Below are 19,396 nucleotides of genomic sequence, written 5' to 3'. Positions count from 1 at the left end.
CCTGTATTGTATTTCCCTCCACTACCATCCCTAGCAGTGCATTCCAGGCACCCACCAATCTCTATGTAATAAACTTGCCCCACACATCTCCTTTGAACTTATCCCCTCTCACCTTAAATGCATGTCCTCTAGTATTAGACACTTCAATCCTGGGGAAAAAAGATACCAGCTGTCCACTCTATCTATGCCTCTCATAATCTTATAAACTTCTATCAGGTCTCCCCTCAGCCTCTGCCACTTCAGAAAAAAAACAACCCAAGTTTGTCCAACCTCACTTATAGCACATGCCCTCTTATCCAGGCAGTATCCTGGTAAACCTCTTCTGCACCCTCTCCAAAGCCTCCACATCCTTCCTATGATGGGGCGACCAGAGTTGAATGCAATAGTCCAGATACAGCCTAACGAGAGTTTTATAAAGCTGCAATATAACTTTCCGATTCTTGAACTCAGTGCCTTGACTAATGAAGGCAAGCATGCCACATGCCTTTCTTACCACCCCATCAACCTGTGCAGCCACTTTCAGGGAGCTCTGGGAACAATGGGACTAATAGTCTGCATCCATAGTTAATGAAATGAGAGGGTTGAGAAATAAACAGAGCAAGGACTGAGAAACATAGTGAATTAGAGTGGGTGAGTTCCATACCACGTCAAGTGCAAAAACAAGTGAGCAAAAACATAATTGAATTGAGTACAAAAAAAAGAAAATGTCATTGTCTGGATATTTTAAATGTTTATTGATTTCTCTTTTTACCTGTAGTTCTGAATACACCAGGCCTGGATCTTGCCAGCTGAGATGCTTTTAAAACTGAGCAGTACTTGGCACAGGATGAAATTCCACCTCCCACTTTGCCATCTGTCAAAGCTGTCAAGAACTTTCACTGCTACTTAATGTTAGCTGATGTCAAAAGAATGGGCCTGTGACCTGACACAGGACCTGAGCTCACATTCTCCAGTAATGATTATTAGGGAAGCTCAACATGCTCCTACTCTACTATTGGACTTCACGAGCTGCTGAACAGGCTGGTAAACTGGCAATGGAACTTTGCCAGCAAGATTGGGACCTCTCTGTTCATGAAACATAACCCAGTGTAATCCGGGCCACAGAGAAAATCACCACCATGGACTCAAAGTGCAGAATTTCTACCATTCCAGGAGTACAGGAGGGAAGCAATCAAGAATTCTCTAACCATAAGTCACCCAGGAAAACAAATGATATGATGATAATGTATAATCCCTTTCATTTATCTACAATAGAGCCACACAAGGAGTAAAGAAAGCCATTGGTGGTGAACGTTGGAAACCTTCAGACCCATGTTGCAGTCACCATATATCCTCTAGCAAATCATACCACATCAAAACACTGCTTTCTAAGAGAAATCTAATCTATTTGCATGTGAATAAATCATTACTATTTGCTTCCACCATCTCCCAAGAAAGCCATTTCCACTGCATAAGCATTCACTGACTGAAATCTTGGCCTTGATATTGCAGGAGAGCTAGGGAACAGAAAAAAATGATAAATTAGAACAGGAGTAGACCATTCAGTTATTATGCCTGCTCCACCATTCAACAAGATTATGGCTACTCTTCTAGCTCTGAAACATCTTCCTGCCCTGTCCCTAATCTCCAGAAATGTATTGATCTTTAACACCACCCTGTCACTTATGCCTGCAACCACACCAAGTGCTACACCTGTCCCTACAACTCTTTCCTCACCACCATTCAGAGCAACAGACAATCCTTCCAGGTGAGGCAGTGCTTCACCTGTGAGTCCGAGGTCGTCATTTATTACATCCGGTGCTCCCAGTGCAACCTCCTGTACATCGGTGAGACCCGATGTAGATTGGGTGACTGCTTTGTCGAGCACCTTCACTCCGTCCGCCGCAACAGCCAGGACCTTCAGGTGGCCACCCACTTCAATTCCACATCACGCTCACATACTAACATGTCTATCCATGGCCTCCTCTATTGCCACATTGAGGCCAGACGCAGGTTGGAGGAACAACACCTCATATTCTGCATTGGGAGTCTCCAATCTGATGGCCTTAACATTGATTTAGAAACATAGAAACATAGAAAAACTACAGCACAATTCAGGCCCTTTGGCCCACAAAGCTGTACTGAACATGCCCCTATCCTAGAAATTATTAGGCTTACCCAGAGCCCTCTATTTTACACAGCTTCATGTACCTATCTAACAGTATCTTGAAAGACCCTATCATATCAGCCTCCACCACAGTTTCCTGCAGCCCATTCCACGCACTCACCACTCTCTGAGTAAAAAACTTACCCCTGACATCTCCTCTATATCTGCTCCCCAGCACCTTAAACCTATGTCCTTTTGTGGCCATCAATTCAGCCCTGGGGAAAAGCCTCTGACTATCTACCCTATCAATACCTCTCATCATCTTATACACCTCTATCAGGTCCCCCCTCATCCTCCGTCTCTCCAAGGAGAAAAGTCCGAGTTCCCTCAACCTGTTTTCATAAGGCATGCTCCGCATTCCAGGCAGCATTCTTGTAAATCTCCTCTGCACCATCTCTATGGCTTCCTCCTCTTTCCTGTAGTGAGGCGACCAGAACTGAGCACAATACTCCAAGTGGGGTCTGACCAGGGACCTATATAGCTGCAACAATACCTCTTGGCTCCTAAATTCAACTCCCCGATTGATGAAGGACAACACACCATATGCCTCTTAACCACAGAGTCAACCTGCACAGCCGCTTTGAGCGTCCTATGGACTCGGACCCCAAGATCCCTCTGATCCTCCACACTGCCAAGAGTTCTACCATTAATACTATATTCCGCCAACATATTTGACCTACCAAAATGAACCACTTCACACTTATCTGGGTTGAACTGCATCTGCCACTTCTCAGCCCAACTCTGCATCCTATCTATGTCCCTCTGTAACCTCTGACAGCCCTCCAAACTATCCACAACACCACCAACCTTCGTGTCATCCGCAAACTTACTAACTCACCCTTCCATTTCCTCATCCAGGTCGTTTATAAAAATCACAAATAGTAAGGGTCCCAGTACAAATCCCTGAGGTACACCACTGGTCACCGACCTCCACTCAGAATACAACCCTTCAACAACCACTCTTTGCCTTCTGTGGGCCAGCCAGTTCTGGATCCACACTGCAATGTCCCCTTGGATCCCATGTCTCCTCACCTTCTCCATAAGCCTCGCATGGGGTACCTTATCAAATGCCTTGCTGAAATCCATATACACTACATCTACTGCTCTCCCTTCATCAATGTGCTTAGTCACATCCTCAAAAAATTCAGTCAGCCTCGTAAGACAGGACCTGCCCTTGACAAAGCCATGCTGACTATTCCTAATCATATTATACCTCTCCAAATGTTCATAAATCCTGCATCTCAGGATCTTCTCCATTAGCTTACCAACCACTGAGGTGAGACTCACTGGTCTATAATTCCCTGAGCTATCCCTACTCCCCTTCTTGAATAAGGGAACAACATCCACAACCCTCCAATCTTCCGGAACCTCTCCCGTCTCCATGGACGACGCAAAGATCATGGTCAGAGGCTCCGCAATCTCTTCGCTCACCTCCCACAACAACCTGGGGTACATCTCATCCGGTCCCGGCAACTTATCTAATTTGATGCTTTCCAAAAGTTTCAGCACCTCCTCTTTTCTAATATCTAAATGCTCAAGCTTTTCAGGCCGCTGCAAGTCCCCACTACAATCCCCCAGATCTTTTTTCCCGTGGTGAATACTGACGTAAAGTATTCATTAAGTACCTCCGCTATTTCTTCCGGATCCATACACACTTTCCCACTGCTGCACTTGATAGGCCCTATCCTTTCGCGTCTCATCCTCTTACTCTTCACATACTTGTAGAACGCCTTGGGGTTTTCCTTAATCCTGCCCGCCAAGGCCTTCTCATGTCCCCTTCTGGCTCTCCTAATCTCTTTCTTAAGTTCCTTCCTTTTAGCCTTGTACTCCTCCAGATCTCTAACATTACCTAGCTCTCTGTACCTTTTGAATGTTTTTCTTTTCCTTTTGACTAGATTTATTATAGCCTTTGTACACCATGGTTCCTAAGTTCCGGTAACCCCACCCCTTCTTCTTTTTCTTCCCCCCCCACTCTTTGTCTTCCCTTATTCCTGTGGCTCCCTTCCCCTGCCCTGATGACCTGCCCATCTCCTCTCCTCCCCTCCTCCATCATTTATTCCATGGTCCACTGCCCTCTCTTACTGGATTCCTTCTTCTTCAGCCCTTTGCCTCTTTTACCTATCACCTGTCAGCTTATTACATCTTCTCCCCCTCCCACCTCACCTCCCTCTTCACCTGGACTCACCTATCACCTGAACTCACCTATCCCATGCCTGCGTGTGCTCCTCCCCCTCCCCCCATCTTCTTATTCTGGCTTCTGCCCTCTTCCTTTCCAGTCCTGATGAAGGGTCTCGGCCCGAAATGTTGAATGTATTTTTCCCTCCATAGATGCTGCCTGACCTGCTGAGTTCCTCAAGAACTTTTTATGTACTGATCTTTGCTTTGAATGCATTCCATGACTGAGCCTTCACAGCTCTCTGGGATAGAAAATTTCAAATAATTCTTACCATACAGGTGAAGACATTTTTCCCTCATTTCCATCCTAACTGACCTATCACATTTTTTGAGACGCCGAGATGTAAGTCTGGGAGCACCGGATGTAATAAATGACACCTTCGGACTCAGAGGTGAAGTGCTGCCTCACCTGGAAGGATTGTCTGGGGCCCTGAATGGTGGTGAGGGAGGAGGTGTAGGGACAGGTGTAGCACTTGGTGTGGTTACAGGCATAAGTGACAGGGTAGCACGTAAAGCAGATGTGAGTGAAGCCAAAAACTGGGAAGGTCAGTGATGTAGTCCTGCTGATTTAATGCCGGGATCACATTTGCATTTTTAAGATTTTTCTCCTGCTTACAGTCAGCAAAATGATTGGGAGGTGCAATATCACTGCCAGGGACATTTGGGGGAGATCTGTGATTGGCATGTGTAGAGAAAATGTGGCAACCTAAATCTGGGGCCAGGGCTGGGGTTGCTGACTGAAGCTGGAGGAGGTTGAGAACTTCTATCAGGAACCAAGCAGGGTGTAGGGAGTACAGGTAAAGAAAGTTATCCCAGGTTGGTAGAGCAGATGCAGCTGGGCTTTCTGCTCCTAAAGTTCAGTTCCACCATGAAACTGAATTTCATAAGCAGGATAGAATCTGCAGCTGTCACTGTGTAGAAATTTACTGTCACTGACCAGGAATGGATTCCGAAGCAACATACTTAGAGGAGACAGCAGCTTCCAGTTCTCTTTCACTGCTGAGGTTCTCAACATCGAGGAAAACTATGCGGCAGCACCCACGTTTTAAATCACTGACTAATCCCAACTGCACTTAGCACTGATTTAACTGTGCATCGTCAATTGAGAATGATACGAGTTTTTAACTGTCCCCTTGACACACTTTAATGTGGGGAAGTAAACAGTTCTGCAAATCCGTTGTGCATTTACCCCATTTGGTAAATTTCTAGCATTGTGGACAGCTAGTCATGATCAATTAGTTCCTTCAGGATTTGAAAAACTGTAACAACTTCACCTCTGAACTGTTTCTCTTCCAGTGAGAACATGCCCAATTTATACAATCACACCTCTAACTAATCCCTTCACCTCCTTGATCATGCTGGTTATCCTTTGCAATGCCCTCACTGGATCTACAAGTACTGATGATGCACCCAGAACTGTGCCAAATTTGTTAAATACCTTATATCATTGTACCAGTGATTTATGACCTGCTGGCATTGCTCTCACTATTGCAGCTCAATATTGACCTTTGTACACATGTCCACTTCTACTTTGCTTCATCTCACAGTTGTGTCAATTTATTGTCGATCCAGAGGCCCTGATCTCTCAAAGAAAGTAATCAGGTGAGGACAAGCTTGAAATTAAAGAAATGAAGCTGCACAGTTGTAAAAAATTGGTGAAAAACAATAGGCTGGAACAAGTAGTCAAAGTATTGAATAATATTAGTAAAGTTAACACAGCAATATAGTGCTGCAGCATTGCTCCTTCTGCTTCTCTTCCAGTACATATCAGCTCAAGATATTGCTTTCCCACTTCTAAAGGGAGAATTGCAGAATTGATTTCAGCTTTCAGCTGGCCACTCTTTATTATTTAGTACTTGTGACGCTCTTAATAAATTGGAGAAATATATTGTTTTTCCTTTATATTGATTTTTTTTTTACTTTGACCATGGAATTTTAATCAACCTCTTCTTTTCTCCATGTGGTCATACAAGTATTGCCTTAAGCCTGAAACAAGAGAACTGGGGTATATCTTCCAAGGGATGAATCATTTGAATCATGAATCATTTCACATTAATCTTTGTTCCAGTGTAAATTTCACCTCAGAGATCTTTCACCAAAGCAAATTAAAACGGAAATGCATTTAAAATAATTCTATTCCAATTGCATGCATGTCTGATCCCAAAAGCAAATGGACTTACTCACTTGATGCCTAAAAATTCTCTAATAAAAGAAGTTGTCATACTTCATGAATACAGTACATCAGAATAGAATTATTTTTTAATCTAGATAGCTGTGTAGGTAAAGGATTTATAATTTGCTTTTAGGTCTCTAAGGAGACCAATTATAGTAGATTGCTCTGAACTCAAGCAGTGAAGTTGAAGAAGTTTAAAATCTGCATAAAGCTTCTGAGGAAAGTACTGACGTCAGGACATTGACGTGAAACATTAACTCTCTCTTTTCCCAGATGCGACCTGACCAGTATTTTCTGCCTTTATCTCAGATTTCCACATCTGCAACTTTTTTTTTGCTTTTCATTGAGAGAAGCACTTCATATATTTTCTTTAAAAATTGAATCAAAGCTCAGAGATGGATTTCCACCTGATGCCACCACTAAATAGGCTGAGAACTGCCAAAAGCTCATAGATCAGAGTTTACGAATTACCAGAAACACATGGGATATGGTCTAGGAACAGATCAGAATATCCTCAGAATGACAATAGTAGAAGAAAGGGGTACCATCTGTTGACCATCTCATCTCCTAATGTTCGTGGACAGTCTTTTAGATATACCCATCTAAGAGTGATCTTGAGACTTCATTCCTGATGGGAAAGGGGTGATAAAACTCTAAAAATATAGTCCTAACAAGAAAGGGAACCCATCCTCAGACTATCTGTGAGAATTGGAGATGTGAGAGTAAGATGTCAGAGAAAAGACCAATGTTGCCAGTGTTATAGATCTTATATACAAAACGCATTTTTTTTAACAGAATGAACAACATTCTTTACTCATCAGATTGGGAACTTGCATGTCATTGCTGCACCACCAAAGATAACTTACTGAAATATCATGGCCACAGCCATTTTTAGCCTCCAATGGTCATTTAATGGCATTACTATTTTGCAATGTGGCTTTATAGGTTCCATTTAAAATTACATTCAGAACACAGCCCTGAAATGATTCATGTAAGTCAAAGAAATTCAACAGCTCTTTAAAGTAAGATATGCCATTCTTCCAGAAATATAGGTTAAAAGTCCAGCTAAATCCCAGCTAATAAGAGCAAGAACATTTATTTTGTTTTGTGTCAATGCCAGTTCTTTCAACTGTTCTGAAATGTAAACATTGTTGTATACTTCAGGAAATAATAGCAATTAAGAGTTCACTTGATTAACCGCATATATGTTTGACGTGTTACAGTTACACTGTGTGAGCCAGTTTACAGTCCAACACAATTTTTGTCCAATTACCTATGAAAAGATATCTCAAATGCACAGAACTGCTAAGACAAACTGTGATGTCAAGTATGATATGTCATTACTAAACTGAAGAGGAAGAAAGTAATCAATTTCAACTACAATAAAGGTCAATACTTAATACCCTAGGTCAAAATATAAGACAATTTAACTAAAAAATTCTAATAGCAATATGCCAGACATGAATGATTCTCCCTCTTCCTGCTGCCCCTCCACACACAAACACACATATGCATGTATACACACACACACACACACGCATTACACACATGCACATACAAACACACACACACACACACACACATAAAAAAACAGGGTTGATTGATTTTACATGTTTAGTAGGGATCAGTACTTTTAATGATGCTCCACGCAGCAAAGAATGCAGAGTCCAAAAAAGGTTGTATACTCACTCGCGAATTTGCCACCTCCAGTGAAACATTCTGAGGCGATGCGCTGGGCACTGTAAAACCATAAGAAAAGCAGATAATTAAAGTAACAGAGGGGAAAGCATTCAGAGCATTATCCTTCATAAAATGTCCAAGCAGCACAAGATCAAATACATAAACCATTCTACAAGTGGTTGAACAGCCCCTTGGCTTTCTATATTTACTCAATAGAATGTGGTTATTTACTGGATCAAAGAGAAGCAAGAGAAGCCTGTCATTCCCTAAGTTCAGTTCTTCTATCTAGTGCTGTATTGTGGCCTCAACTCAACCCATTTCAAAAAAACTAACTGCTGGAGGATTGCCAGTGTTTCGGGACAAGGACCTGCATCAGGACTGAATGTGGAGGGGAGATAGTCAATATAAAGAGGTGAGAGGGAGGGGTTGGGCAGGGGCTGGCAGACGATAGGTGGAACCAGGTGAGGGAGGGTTGATGGGCAGATGGAGCCGGGTAGGGGAAGGGGAAGGGGTAGAGAGTGATAGGTAGAGACAGATAAGGAGAGAGAATAAAGGGGGAAGGTGGAGCCAGGTGGTAGGAGGGGAGGGTGCAAGTGGAGACAGAGACTAGAAGGTGATAAATGGAAACAAGAGGCTGCAGATGCTGGAATCTGATAAGTAAGGAAAGTGACAAGTGGAACCAGATAAAGAAGGGGTGATGAGCAGATGGAACCAGTTGAGGAAGGTGACAGGAGAACCAGAAAATATAGTGTATGGGTGATAGGCAGCTGGAACCAAGGGAAAGAATTGGGTTGGGGCTGGGGTGGGGAGGAGGAACCAACAGGAGAGAGAAAGGAGCACAGGGAGTGTGGACTACCTGAAATTGGAAAATTCAATGTTCATACCATTGGGATGTAGACAACTCAGGTGGAAAATGAGATACTGTTCTTCTTGTTTGCATTTGGCCTCACCTTAGCAGCGGAGAAGGTTGAAGACAGACAGGTGGGAATGGGAAAAGGAGCAACCCGGAGGTCAGGATGGCCTTACCCCTCCCTCTCACCTCCTCATACTGGCTAACTGTCCTCTACAAACTCAGTCCTAATGCAAGGTCTCCACCTGAAACACTGACTATCCATGCTGCCTGACCTGCTGAGTTCCTCTATCAGTTTGTTTTTTCATGTAGATTCCAGCAGTCCTTTGTTTCTCTAGTAACCTGACATTGTTTTAATCACAATTTAGGCACAAGTTAACCATAAATTTCTGTTTGATTTATTTGTTAAAAGATAAGCTGTTTTGGGATATCTAGTAATTTGATCATTGAGTGCGATTTACTTCAATTTATTTTCTGAAATGGAATGTGACAACAGCTATTTCTGGTTTGCTTTGTACAACTCTGGAAATTTGATGGGGAATTTCTTTGTGTTCATCACAATAGTGTAACTGATGTGATTTCAATGTTGCATGCACATCAAGTGACACTATTCCCCATCTAATTTACAGTTTGGAGACATACCAAGGAAATTAGAACAAGTAGGCCTGGAAAGTGGATGGTTTTTGTCACACTACCTGATCCAAATGGATTTTTTTCAGAGTAAATTGCATTAGGGTAAAATCAAACCAGTCACAAAATCAAAACAGAGACCTCTGGGCACACTCCATGATCGTGTACCTAACAACTTCCCAGCATAAGCTGGGCAGCTACTTGTCGTGCTACACAAATTTCAGCCCCAGCAACATAAATTGGAGTATATTGTGCTATTTTCTTGCTTTATTCAAAATTTAAAGGCATCAGAACTTTTCACAAGCCAGCACCAAGATCCACTCATCCACTCAATGAATGAATCCACTCATTCATTTTCCAAATTTTTCAGTCTATATTCAAATGAATAAGCAATTTTTGGAAAATGTAGTTAATGAGAAATAATGTTATGTTAAGCTCACTGATCATCCTTCAGGTAGTGTAAGCATGGGATTCTAGTCTCTGCTCCTAACAGAAATGCTGAAACACTGAAACTACCTCGGAATTGTTCGGGAGCACTCAAGGACTTGGGCCTCAGGCACTTCTGAAGTTTTTAACTACAGTTATCGGTATGCTGGGCACCAAATACAGGCCACAGCTTTTGCTGCAAATTGCCTGATCATAGACCCTTGTTTTGTTCATCTGTCACATATATTCAGTTAATCTTACAAGGATTTTTCCTTTGATCCGCATATAATCTAATTTAACATTTTCATAAAATGATTAGCAATTGGTCTCTCTGAAATCCAGCCATCTATGCTGGAAGTGATATATCTGGAACACACAGCCAGAGGAGGTGGTGGAATCAGATACAATTACAATATTTATAAGACATTTGGACGGACACTTAAATAGACAAGGTATACAAGGATAAGGTCCTAGTGCAGTTGGGCAAAAGGGTCAGCATGGGCATGATGGACCAAAGGGCTCATTCCTTTGTTGTATGGCTCTATGACTCGATTAAGTCAGTTTACAAAAGGAGTGGCTGGATATGAAGAACTAGTCCATAGACCCTAAAGGCCATAAAAACACAGGACTAACTGGTAAACAATACAGAACAGCAAGGACTAAGCCTCAATGCTAGTGGGCAGAAAGGTGGCAGAACTAATCTGTAGAGAAAGTCCACAGAGCAAAATGGAATTGTCCAACAGGATCATGTAGATTCAGTCTGGAAGGAAAGACAAAGCAGCTACAGAACAAAGCAAGGCAGAAGAAAACAAAATGGAAAAACCAAGCTGGAAAACAAGATGACAGAAGTGTATGTCACCAACATCCTGATGGGTGGCAGATTATGATGATAAGACATGATGAAAGAATAATTAACAAATAATTTATTGACAACTTGTTTGAGAAATAAAGCCAACACCACTGTGTAATTAAACAAGGTAACAACTTTATGCAATAACCAGTCAATAAAGTTGGCTGAAAGAACTGAGTGGTGAACTGGTTAACCAAGGCAGATAATAGTACAGATAACAGAAAGGGACACCACAGCAACACATGTACTAATCTCCAGTTCACGTAGCCCAGCAATCAACCTGTACCCTGCCTAGCCTATATAACTCAGCCCCAAATAGAAATTGCCTTTATTAACATAACCAATAACCCATTGGTACACAAGTTACTTGGTCTTTTCTTGCCAAAATGTATATGATAGCTCAAAGTCAACGGAAAGACAATTGTTATTTTTGATTCATAGAGAAATAAAAATAAACTTAAATCAAACAAAATTCTGCAGCGGTTTTCTTAATGAAAATTTTTGATGTAAAACATTAAGTCTTTCTCCTTCCACAGCATTTTCTGTTTTTATTTCTGAAGCTGTTTTGTCAAGCAAGTTGAAAAGATACTGCATAAAGTTCATTCATGTGTATCTTTGAACTGTTACTCCAATGTAATAAATTGTATATTAATGTAATGCATTTTGGCTTCTGTGACTTCATTGACTATAATGATGATACTCAACTACTTGACAGAAGACAATTCAAATTCAATCTAAACTTTCACCTCAGGTTTATACTAATCACTTCACTAAAGAAATAGGCAGATTATTAGCAATTTACTCAACCTAAAAGCAAACAGCTCCACAGATCTTTCCACTAATGAAATATTCCATCTGATCTAACTCTAAAACAGAAATGAAAAGACCTGCTGTGGTAACATCTTCAAAAAGTATTATTGCCTACAAGAGCTGATAGACGTCACAGTGCTGTCTGCAACTAATCTTTTGGTAGGTCAGTTGGGACTAAATTGCTTTGTTTAAGTTTTGTGCAGGCTGAAAGCCTAGTTTGTGGAAAAAAGGTCACAGATGCAACTTTCTTATTGCAGGCCCTCCAGACCCACAGCCACTGGTGAATTCCAATTACTTAAAAAATAGTTACAGATTGTAACGAAAATGTGAAGGAATTTGGTTTTTAGAACTATTGATGTTTATATAAAATTGACAGCAAAAGGAATGCATCATCAGTTATGGCAGACAAACATCCTCACATGCTCAGTTACAAATTGTACCTTTTTTTTAAGTAAGTGGACATTCATCAATGCCTGTGGATTTATAGGCGCCTACAATGAGAAAGTTGCCTTTGTGAACTTTTCCCACAATCCAAGTTCTCATTCTGCACACAGCTTAAAAGGAATAACTCTGTCTCAGCTGATCTGCTAAAGAATTAGATACAGACAGCATTGTGAGGTTAATTTACATCTATCTGCACTGTACTTTCTCTGTAACTGTAACATCATATTCTGCACTCTTTTTTTTGTATCACCTCAATGTACTTATATCTGAATGGGATGCAAACCAAAGCTTCTCACTGTTTCTCAGTACATGTGACAATAATAAACCAATTACCAATTATCTTCCTGGGATTTGTCCTTTGATCCCCAGAAAATCTAATCTAACATCTTCACAAAATGAATACTAATTGGGCTTCATAAAATCAGATTAACTATGCTAGAAATCAAATCTCAAAAGAAATGGCCAGAAATTACATGGAAGAAATACTTCTGGAGTTGAATCATTCAAATTATAGCACCAGCGATTGGGGTTCAATTCCCGCCACTGTCTGTCAGGAGTTTGTACGTTCTCCCCGTGACTGTGTGGGTTTCCTCCGGGTGCTCCAGCTTCCTCCCATGTTCCAAAGACATACATGTTAGTAGGTTAACATGGGTGTAATTGGGTGGCATGGGCTCTTTGGCCAGAAGGGCCTGTTACTGTGCTGTATAAATAAAGTTTTTAAAGTTTTAAAATGCTCCCATTACATGGGTCTAATCGATTTGTTTCCTATCTTTACCACCTGCCTGATCTATTTCCCAGGTCAAAGCCAGATCTTTTGTGTATTAAGTACTGATTCCAGTAACCTCCCTCCCAACCCCCACCCCCACCACCCGTGCCCGCCCCCCCCCCCCACCGCTCAGTCTAAAGATTAGAACGTAAACAGATAAAGTTCTGAAGGCTTTGAATATAGTAGACATTGGAGAGACTGATCTCACACGTAGTTAAATCCAAATTTAGGGATAATAAATAAGAAAGTTCAGTACATCCTATTGGGAAATAAGGATTAATTTGTTCAGTTAGAAAGTGTCAGAATATGAAACTTGTTTTTACAGGAGATGTTGAGGCCTTCAAAATAATATTCAATGAGCATATGAGAAGAAAATGACTAAAGGCTGAAAGGAAGTGGAGCAAATGTGAGGTGAACACAAAGGCACAGAGTCACAGTCAAACAGCACAGAAATAGACCCTTCGGCCCAACTCATCCATGTCCACCAAGATGCCCATCAAACCCATTTTCCCACATTTGACCCATATCCCCCTAAACCTTTCTTATCCGTGTACCTGCCCAAATGTCTTTTAAATGTTGTTATTGTACCTGCCTCAACCAGTTCCTCTGGCAGCTTGTTCCATATATGTAACACCCTTTGAGTGAAATAGTTGTCCCTCAGGTTCTTATTAAATCTTTCCCCCTCTCATCTTAAATCTATGCCCTCTAATTCTTGATTTCCCAACCCTGGGAAAAAGACAGTGTACATTGACCTTACCTATGCCCCTCATGATTTTATAAACCTCTGTAAGGTCACCCCTCAGTCTCCAATGCTACAGGGATACAAGTCCCAGCCTTCATCTTGTACAACTGAAACATAACATCCCAATTCCTTTACTCAGTGTCCTGTCCAATGAAGGCCACCATGCCAAAAGCCTTCTTCACTATCCTGTCTACCTGTGACACCACTTTCAGGGAACTATGAACTTGTACTCCTCAGTCTCTCTGTTCTACAACACTACCCAGGGTCCTACCATTCACTGTGAAAGTCCTAACCTGGTTTGACTTTGTATGGAATATTACTACTAGAACTCACCAATTTGGCAAAATGGCCTTTTTTTTGTGCTGTATGCACCAAGCCCCATGCATCATCATCATCCTGGGCTCATTGACCAGTACCAACTCCAGTTCAGCACAGTCTTACTTTTGAATTTTTCTCCTTTGTTTTCAAACCCACCCCCAGCTTTGCCTCTCTGTATCACTCCACCAACCCTATAAACCTTTGAGCTATCAAAGCACATCTAATTTTGGCCTCGTTAAGCATGATCAACATCAATTGTTTCAACAGTGGCAGCAATGCTTTCAGATGCCAAGGCGCTGAGTTCTGGAATTCCTTCCCTGAACATTTCTACTCCTCTACCTCTCTTTCACACTTAACCATTCCTTCAAACCTCCATCTTTGCCCAAGCTTTTGGTTCTATGTTCTAAAACATGGCTCGGTATCAAATACTGTCAGAGGCACTTTGCAGCATTTTGCCACCTTAAAGCTATAATACAAATGTAGGTTGTAAATATAGGTTGACTAATTATTAAGGATGTTCTGGTCTTCAGATAGCAGCAGCAAGGCAGGCAAAGAGAACTCATTCTCACACTGATCTGTGGGCTCAATTTAGAATTATGACTGTAAGGGAGACCAGCATAAAGTCATGGGGTACTACTGATTGCTGCAGTTGCCTAACAGAACATAGCTTCAACACAATAAAGTCATAAATAAAGAAGAATCTTAAGCACATCACTAAGTAGTAAAGTTCTAAACCGAAGATAATCCTCTATCATTCACAGTGCCTTGTTGAAAATAGTGGACAAACAGGGAGGTAGAGAGATGAGTTTCTGTTGTTTACATTCTCTGAGTTAGGAAGCCTGCTTCCTTCAGGTATTAGCCCCCTATGAAGAACACAACAGATAATTGGGAGTGATTTTTTCACACTTTCCTGTTCATATCTCGGTTTGGCTGATTTAGAAGTGAATGGCAACCCCTTTTCCCATTCTTCATTAAAATCAGCACAGGCACCTTGATTCAGTGTTTTCAATCTCTTGAGAGGATTGGCAGAATGTAAAAAGTTGGGACACTCTCACAATGAGCTTCAATTAAATGTTAAACAGTCTTCTTCATTTAAAACCCATGTTCTTTTTACTTAGTAAAGCCATAACATACACATACAGTAGGTACACACATACACATGTTTAACTCATGACTATGTAAGATACATAATAAATATTGTTTACTGTTGTTTGAAACTCCTCCATTAAATCAGATCTGCAGAGTGGTTTAGTAGAAGAATGAAGAGGCCAATAGAATGCAGGAAGCTCCGAAAATTATTCTTTTAGCATCCTTTTTTTTGCAAATATCATGTAAGGAATAATACAGTTTGGCTAAAATACCAAATGTGGGCCTTGCAGCAGCTCATGTTTCAGTCCAAAATCCCTGATTCCAATGGGAATTAAAGTTCCCTTTGGCGATATGTAATTTTTGTATTTCAAAATGGTTCTCAGCATCAATTTAAATATAATTGTTCAGCCAATGGCTCAGTGATTACATCGTGCTCAGTTTGAAACAATCACAATTTACAATTTTTAGATTCATCGACTCATAGGGTTATACAGTGCAGAGAAAGGCCCTTCGGCCGAACTTGTCTGAGCCAACCAGTATGCCTATCTATGCTAATCCCATTTGCCTGCGCTAGGCCCATATCCCCCTAAACCTTTCTTATCTATGTACTTGTCTCAATGTTCTCTTAAACATTGTAATTGTGCCTGCCTCTACCACCTCATCTGGCAGCTCATTTCATATACCCACTACCCTCTGTGTGAAAAATTTACCCCTTGGATGCCCTTTAATATTTCCTCTCTCACCTTAAACCTGTGCCCTCTAGTTTCAGACACTCTTACCCTTGGAAAAAGACTGTGATTATCTACCCTATATATGCCTCTCACAATTTTATAAACCTCTCTTAGGTCACTGCTCAAACGCCTTCACTCCAGGAAATCAGTCCCAGCCTCTCCAATCTCTCCTTATCACTCAAGCCCTCCAGTCCAGGCAACATTCCTGTGAATCTTTTCTGCATCCTCTCTAGCCTAATCATATCCTTCGTTTCATGTGGCAGGAAGACTCCAGCTGCACACAATACAACAAGTGTGGCCTAACCAATGATTTGAACAACTGCAACATGATGTCCTAACATCTATATTCAATGCATCATCCAATGACAGCAAGCAGACCTTATGTTTTCCTCACCACTCTGTCTATCAATGTCCAGTTTTCAGGAAACTATGTACTTGTACCCTAGGCCTCATTGTTGAATGACACTCTCCAAGGCCCTGTCATTCACTGTGTATGTCCTGGCCTAGTTTAACTTCCCACAATGCATCATTTTGCACTTGTCTGAGTTAAGTTCCATCTGCCATTGCTTTGCCCACTTTCTCAGTTGATCTATATCCTGTTGTAACCTTAGACATCCTTCTTTACTATCCACTATACCACAAATTTTAGTGTAATCTGCAAACTTACTAATCATGCCACCTACATTCTCTTTCACATCATCAATATATATGTCAAACAATGAAGGACTGATCCCTGCGGCACACCACTGGTTATAGGTCTCCAATCTGAACAGTAATATTCCACGACCACCATCTGCCTCCTACTACCAAGCCAATTCTGTATCCAATCTGCCACCTCACTTCAGATTCCATTTATTCTAACCCTTTGTACCAGCCTACCATGCAGAACCTTGTCAAAAGCCTTGCTGAAGTCCATGTAGACAAAGTCCACAACCGTGACCTCGTCAATCTTCTTGATCCTCAAAAGCTCAATCAAATTTATGTGATATGATCTCCCACAAACAAAACCATTCAGTCCTTGTCTTTCCAAATGCAAATAATTCCTGCCCCTCAGAATCCCTGCTAGTAACTTTTCCACCACTGATGTTAGGCTTACCGACCTGCAGTTCTCTGGCTTGTCCTTGCACCCTTCGTAAGTAAAGCCACAACACTATCCATTCTCCAGGTTTCTGTTACCTCACCCATGGTTAACAATGATACAAAAATCTCTGCCAGGGCTCCAGCAATCTCTTCCCTTGCTCCCTACAATGTCCTAAAATACATCTGATCAGGCTTCAGGGATATATCCACTTGAATGCACTTCAAAACCGCCAACACCCCCTCCTTCGTAATGTCAATACAATTCAGGATATCACTATTCGCTTCCCTGAACTCATTAGTTTCCAGGTCCTTCTCCACGGTAAGTACATACAAGAAGTATTCATTTAAGATCTCGCTTATTTCCTCTGGCTCCACACAGATGACCATGCTGATCCTTAAGGGGACTTATTCTCTTTCTAGTTACCCTTTTGCTCTTAATACACTTACAGAATCTTTTAGGCTTCTCCTTTGCCTTAGCTGCTAAGGACATCTCATGTCCCCTTTTTGCCCTTCTAATTTCCTTAATTGCACTCCTACATTCCTTATACTCCTCAAGGGTCTCGCTTGATCCCAGCTGCCTATACCTGACACATGCCTCCTTCCTTTACCTGACCAATGCCTCAATATTTCTTATCATCCAGGGTTCCCTAATCCTGCCAGCCTGCCCTTCATTCTAACAGGAACATGCTGGCCCTGTACTTCTCTTATCTCACTTTTAAAAACCTCCAACTTGTCAGACATCCCTTTACCTGTTAACAGCCTCTCTCAATCAACCTTAGCAAGTTCCTGTCTAATGCTATCAAAATTAGACTTCCCAGTTTAGGACTTATAGAACATAGAACACTACAGCACAGTACAGGTGCTTCGGTTCACAATGTTGTGCCAACATTTTATCCTGCTCTAAGATCTATCTAACCCTTCCTTTCCATACAGCCCCCTATTTTTCTATCATTCATGTGTCTATCTAAGAGTCTCTTAAATTTCCCTAATGTAACTGCCCCCACAACCTCTGCCAGCAGTGCATTCCATGTGCCCACCACTCTCTGTGTAAAACACTAACTCCTGACATCTCCCTTATACCTTCCTCCAATCACCTTAAAATTATGTCCCCTCGTGTTAGCCATTGTTGCCCTGGGAAAAAGTCTCTGACTGTCCACTCAATCTATGCTTCTTATTATCGGGTACACTTCTATCAAGTCACCTCTCATCCTCCTTCTCTCCAAAGAGAAAAGCCCTAGCTCACTCAAGCTATCCTCGTAAGACAATACAATCCAGGCAACATCCTGGTAAATCTCCTCTGCACCCTCTCTAAAGCTTCCACATCCTTTCTATAATGAGGTGACCAGAACTGAACACAATACTCCGAGTGCGGTCTGACCAGAGTTTATGTAACTTTTTACAAAATGAAATTTCCTGAGACAATGAACACCAAGTAGGACTGTTGGGGCATCATTTTACAGCTGTACAAGACATTGGTAGGACCACATTTGGACATTTTACTCTGTATTGTTATTGTCTTTACCTGTACTACCTCAATACACTCTGTACTAACTCAATGTAACTGCACTGTGTAATGAATTAACCTGAACGATCGGTACGCGAGACAAGTTTGTCACTGTACCTTGGTACAAATGACAATAATAAACCAATACCAATACTGGGTACAGTTCTGGTCGCCCTGCTATAGGATGGATGTCATTAAACTAGAAAGGATGCAAAAAGATTTACAAGGATGTTATTGGGGCTGGAAGGTTTGATACACTGGATGGGCTAGGACTATGAGTAGGTGGGAGTGGGAGTGGGGGTGTAGGGTGAGATGGTATTGCCAACACTGGTTGCCTGTGTCATTGGAAGTTTCATTACGTGACCTTTCACTTCCAGTCCTATTCAACCAATCACACAGTCTTTTCTTGCAACCCCAATAATTTAAAAAAACTAATAAATAAAAATTGCCCAAGAAACTGGAGAAAATGTAGTTTTTTTAATGTTCCTATGATTTTACATAGATTGCTCACACTAGTTTTTCTGGAAATTGATCTTTAATTGCTGGAGACAGGAGGTCAGAACTGACAAGTGAGAACCCTGAATTAGAGCTGTAGTGAATCCACTCCACAAACTGTGCTTCCAAGCAGGAGTCACTGATTAGTAAATGATCAGGAATGAGAATTTTTCTCCCCACTTTCTAGCCTGGGAGCTCTTGTTTGAGTTAACATCAGAACAAGGAGCAGCAGTAGGTGAGCCCACCTTTGAGCTCACGCTGACATTCAATAAGATCCTGGCTGTTCCAATGTCTCGGCTCTATCTTCCAGCACTCTCCCTGACTCACTTAATATTGAAGAATCTATCAATCTCAGCCTTGAATATACTTAATGAATATCTGCAACCGAGTGGAGTGGAGAATTCCAAAGATTTATACCCCTTTGAGTCAAGTGGTTTCATACCACTTTGGTCCTAAATGATCAATCACTTATGTTAAGATTGTGACC

The 19,396-nt window shown here is 41.5% G+C and overlaps 1 protein-coding gene across 1 annotated transcript in view; it reads right to left on the bottom strand.

Annotated features, from left to right (window-relative positions):
* Positions 1–19,396, bottom strand: part of dcc (DCC netrin 1 receptor) — a 703,166-nt gene that overhangs the window by 161,078 nt on the left and 522,692 nt on the right. The window contains exon 13 of the mRNA XM_052034012.1: positions 8,184–8,233. Within this exon, the coding sequence (XP_051889972.1) occupies positions 8,184–8,233 (50 nt within the window). The remainder of the gene's footprint in view (positions 1–8,183; positions 8,234–19,396) is intronic.

This window comes from Pristis pectinata, chromosome 2 (assembly GCF_009764475.1).
Source record: "Pristis pectinata isolate sPriPec2 chromosome 2, sPriPec2.1.pri, whole genome shotgun sequence".
Taxonomy (NCBI): Eukaryota; Metazoa; Chordata; class Chondrichthyes; order Rhinopristiformes; family Pristidae; genus Pristis; species Pristis pectinata.
This window is presented reverse-complemented; position numbering and strand designations above follow the sequence as displayed.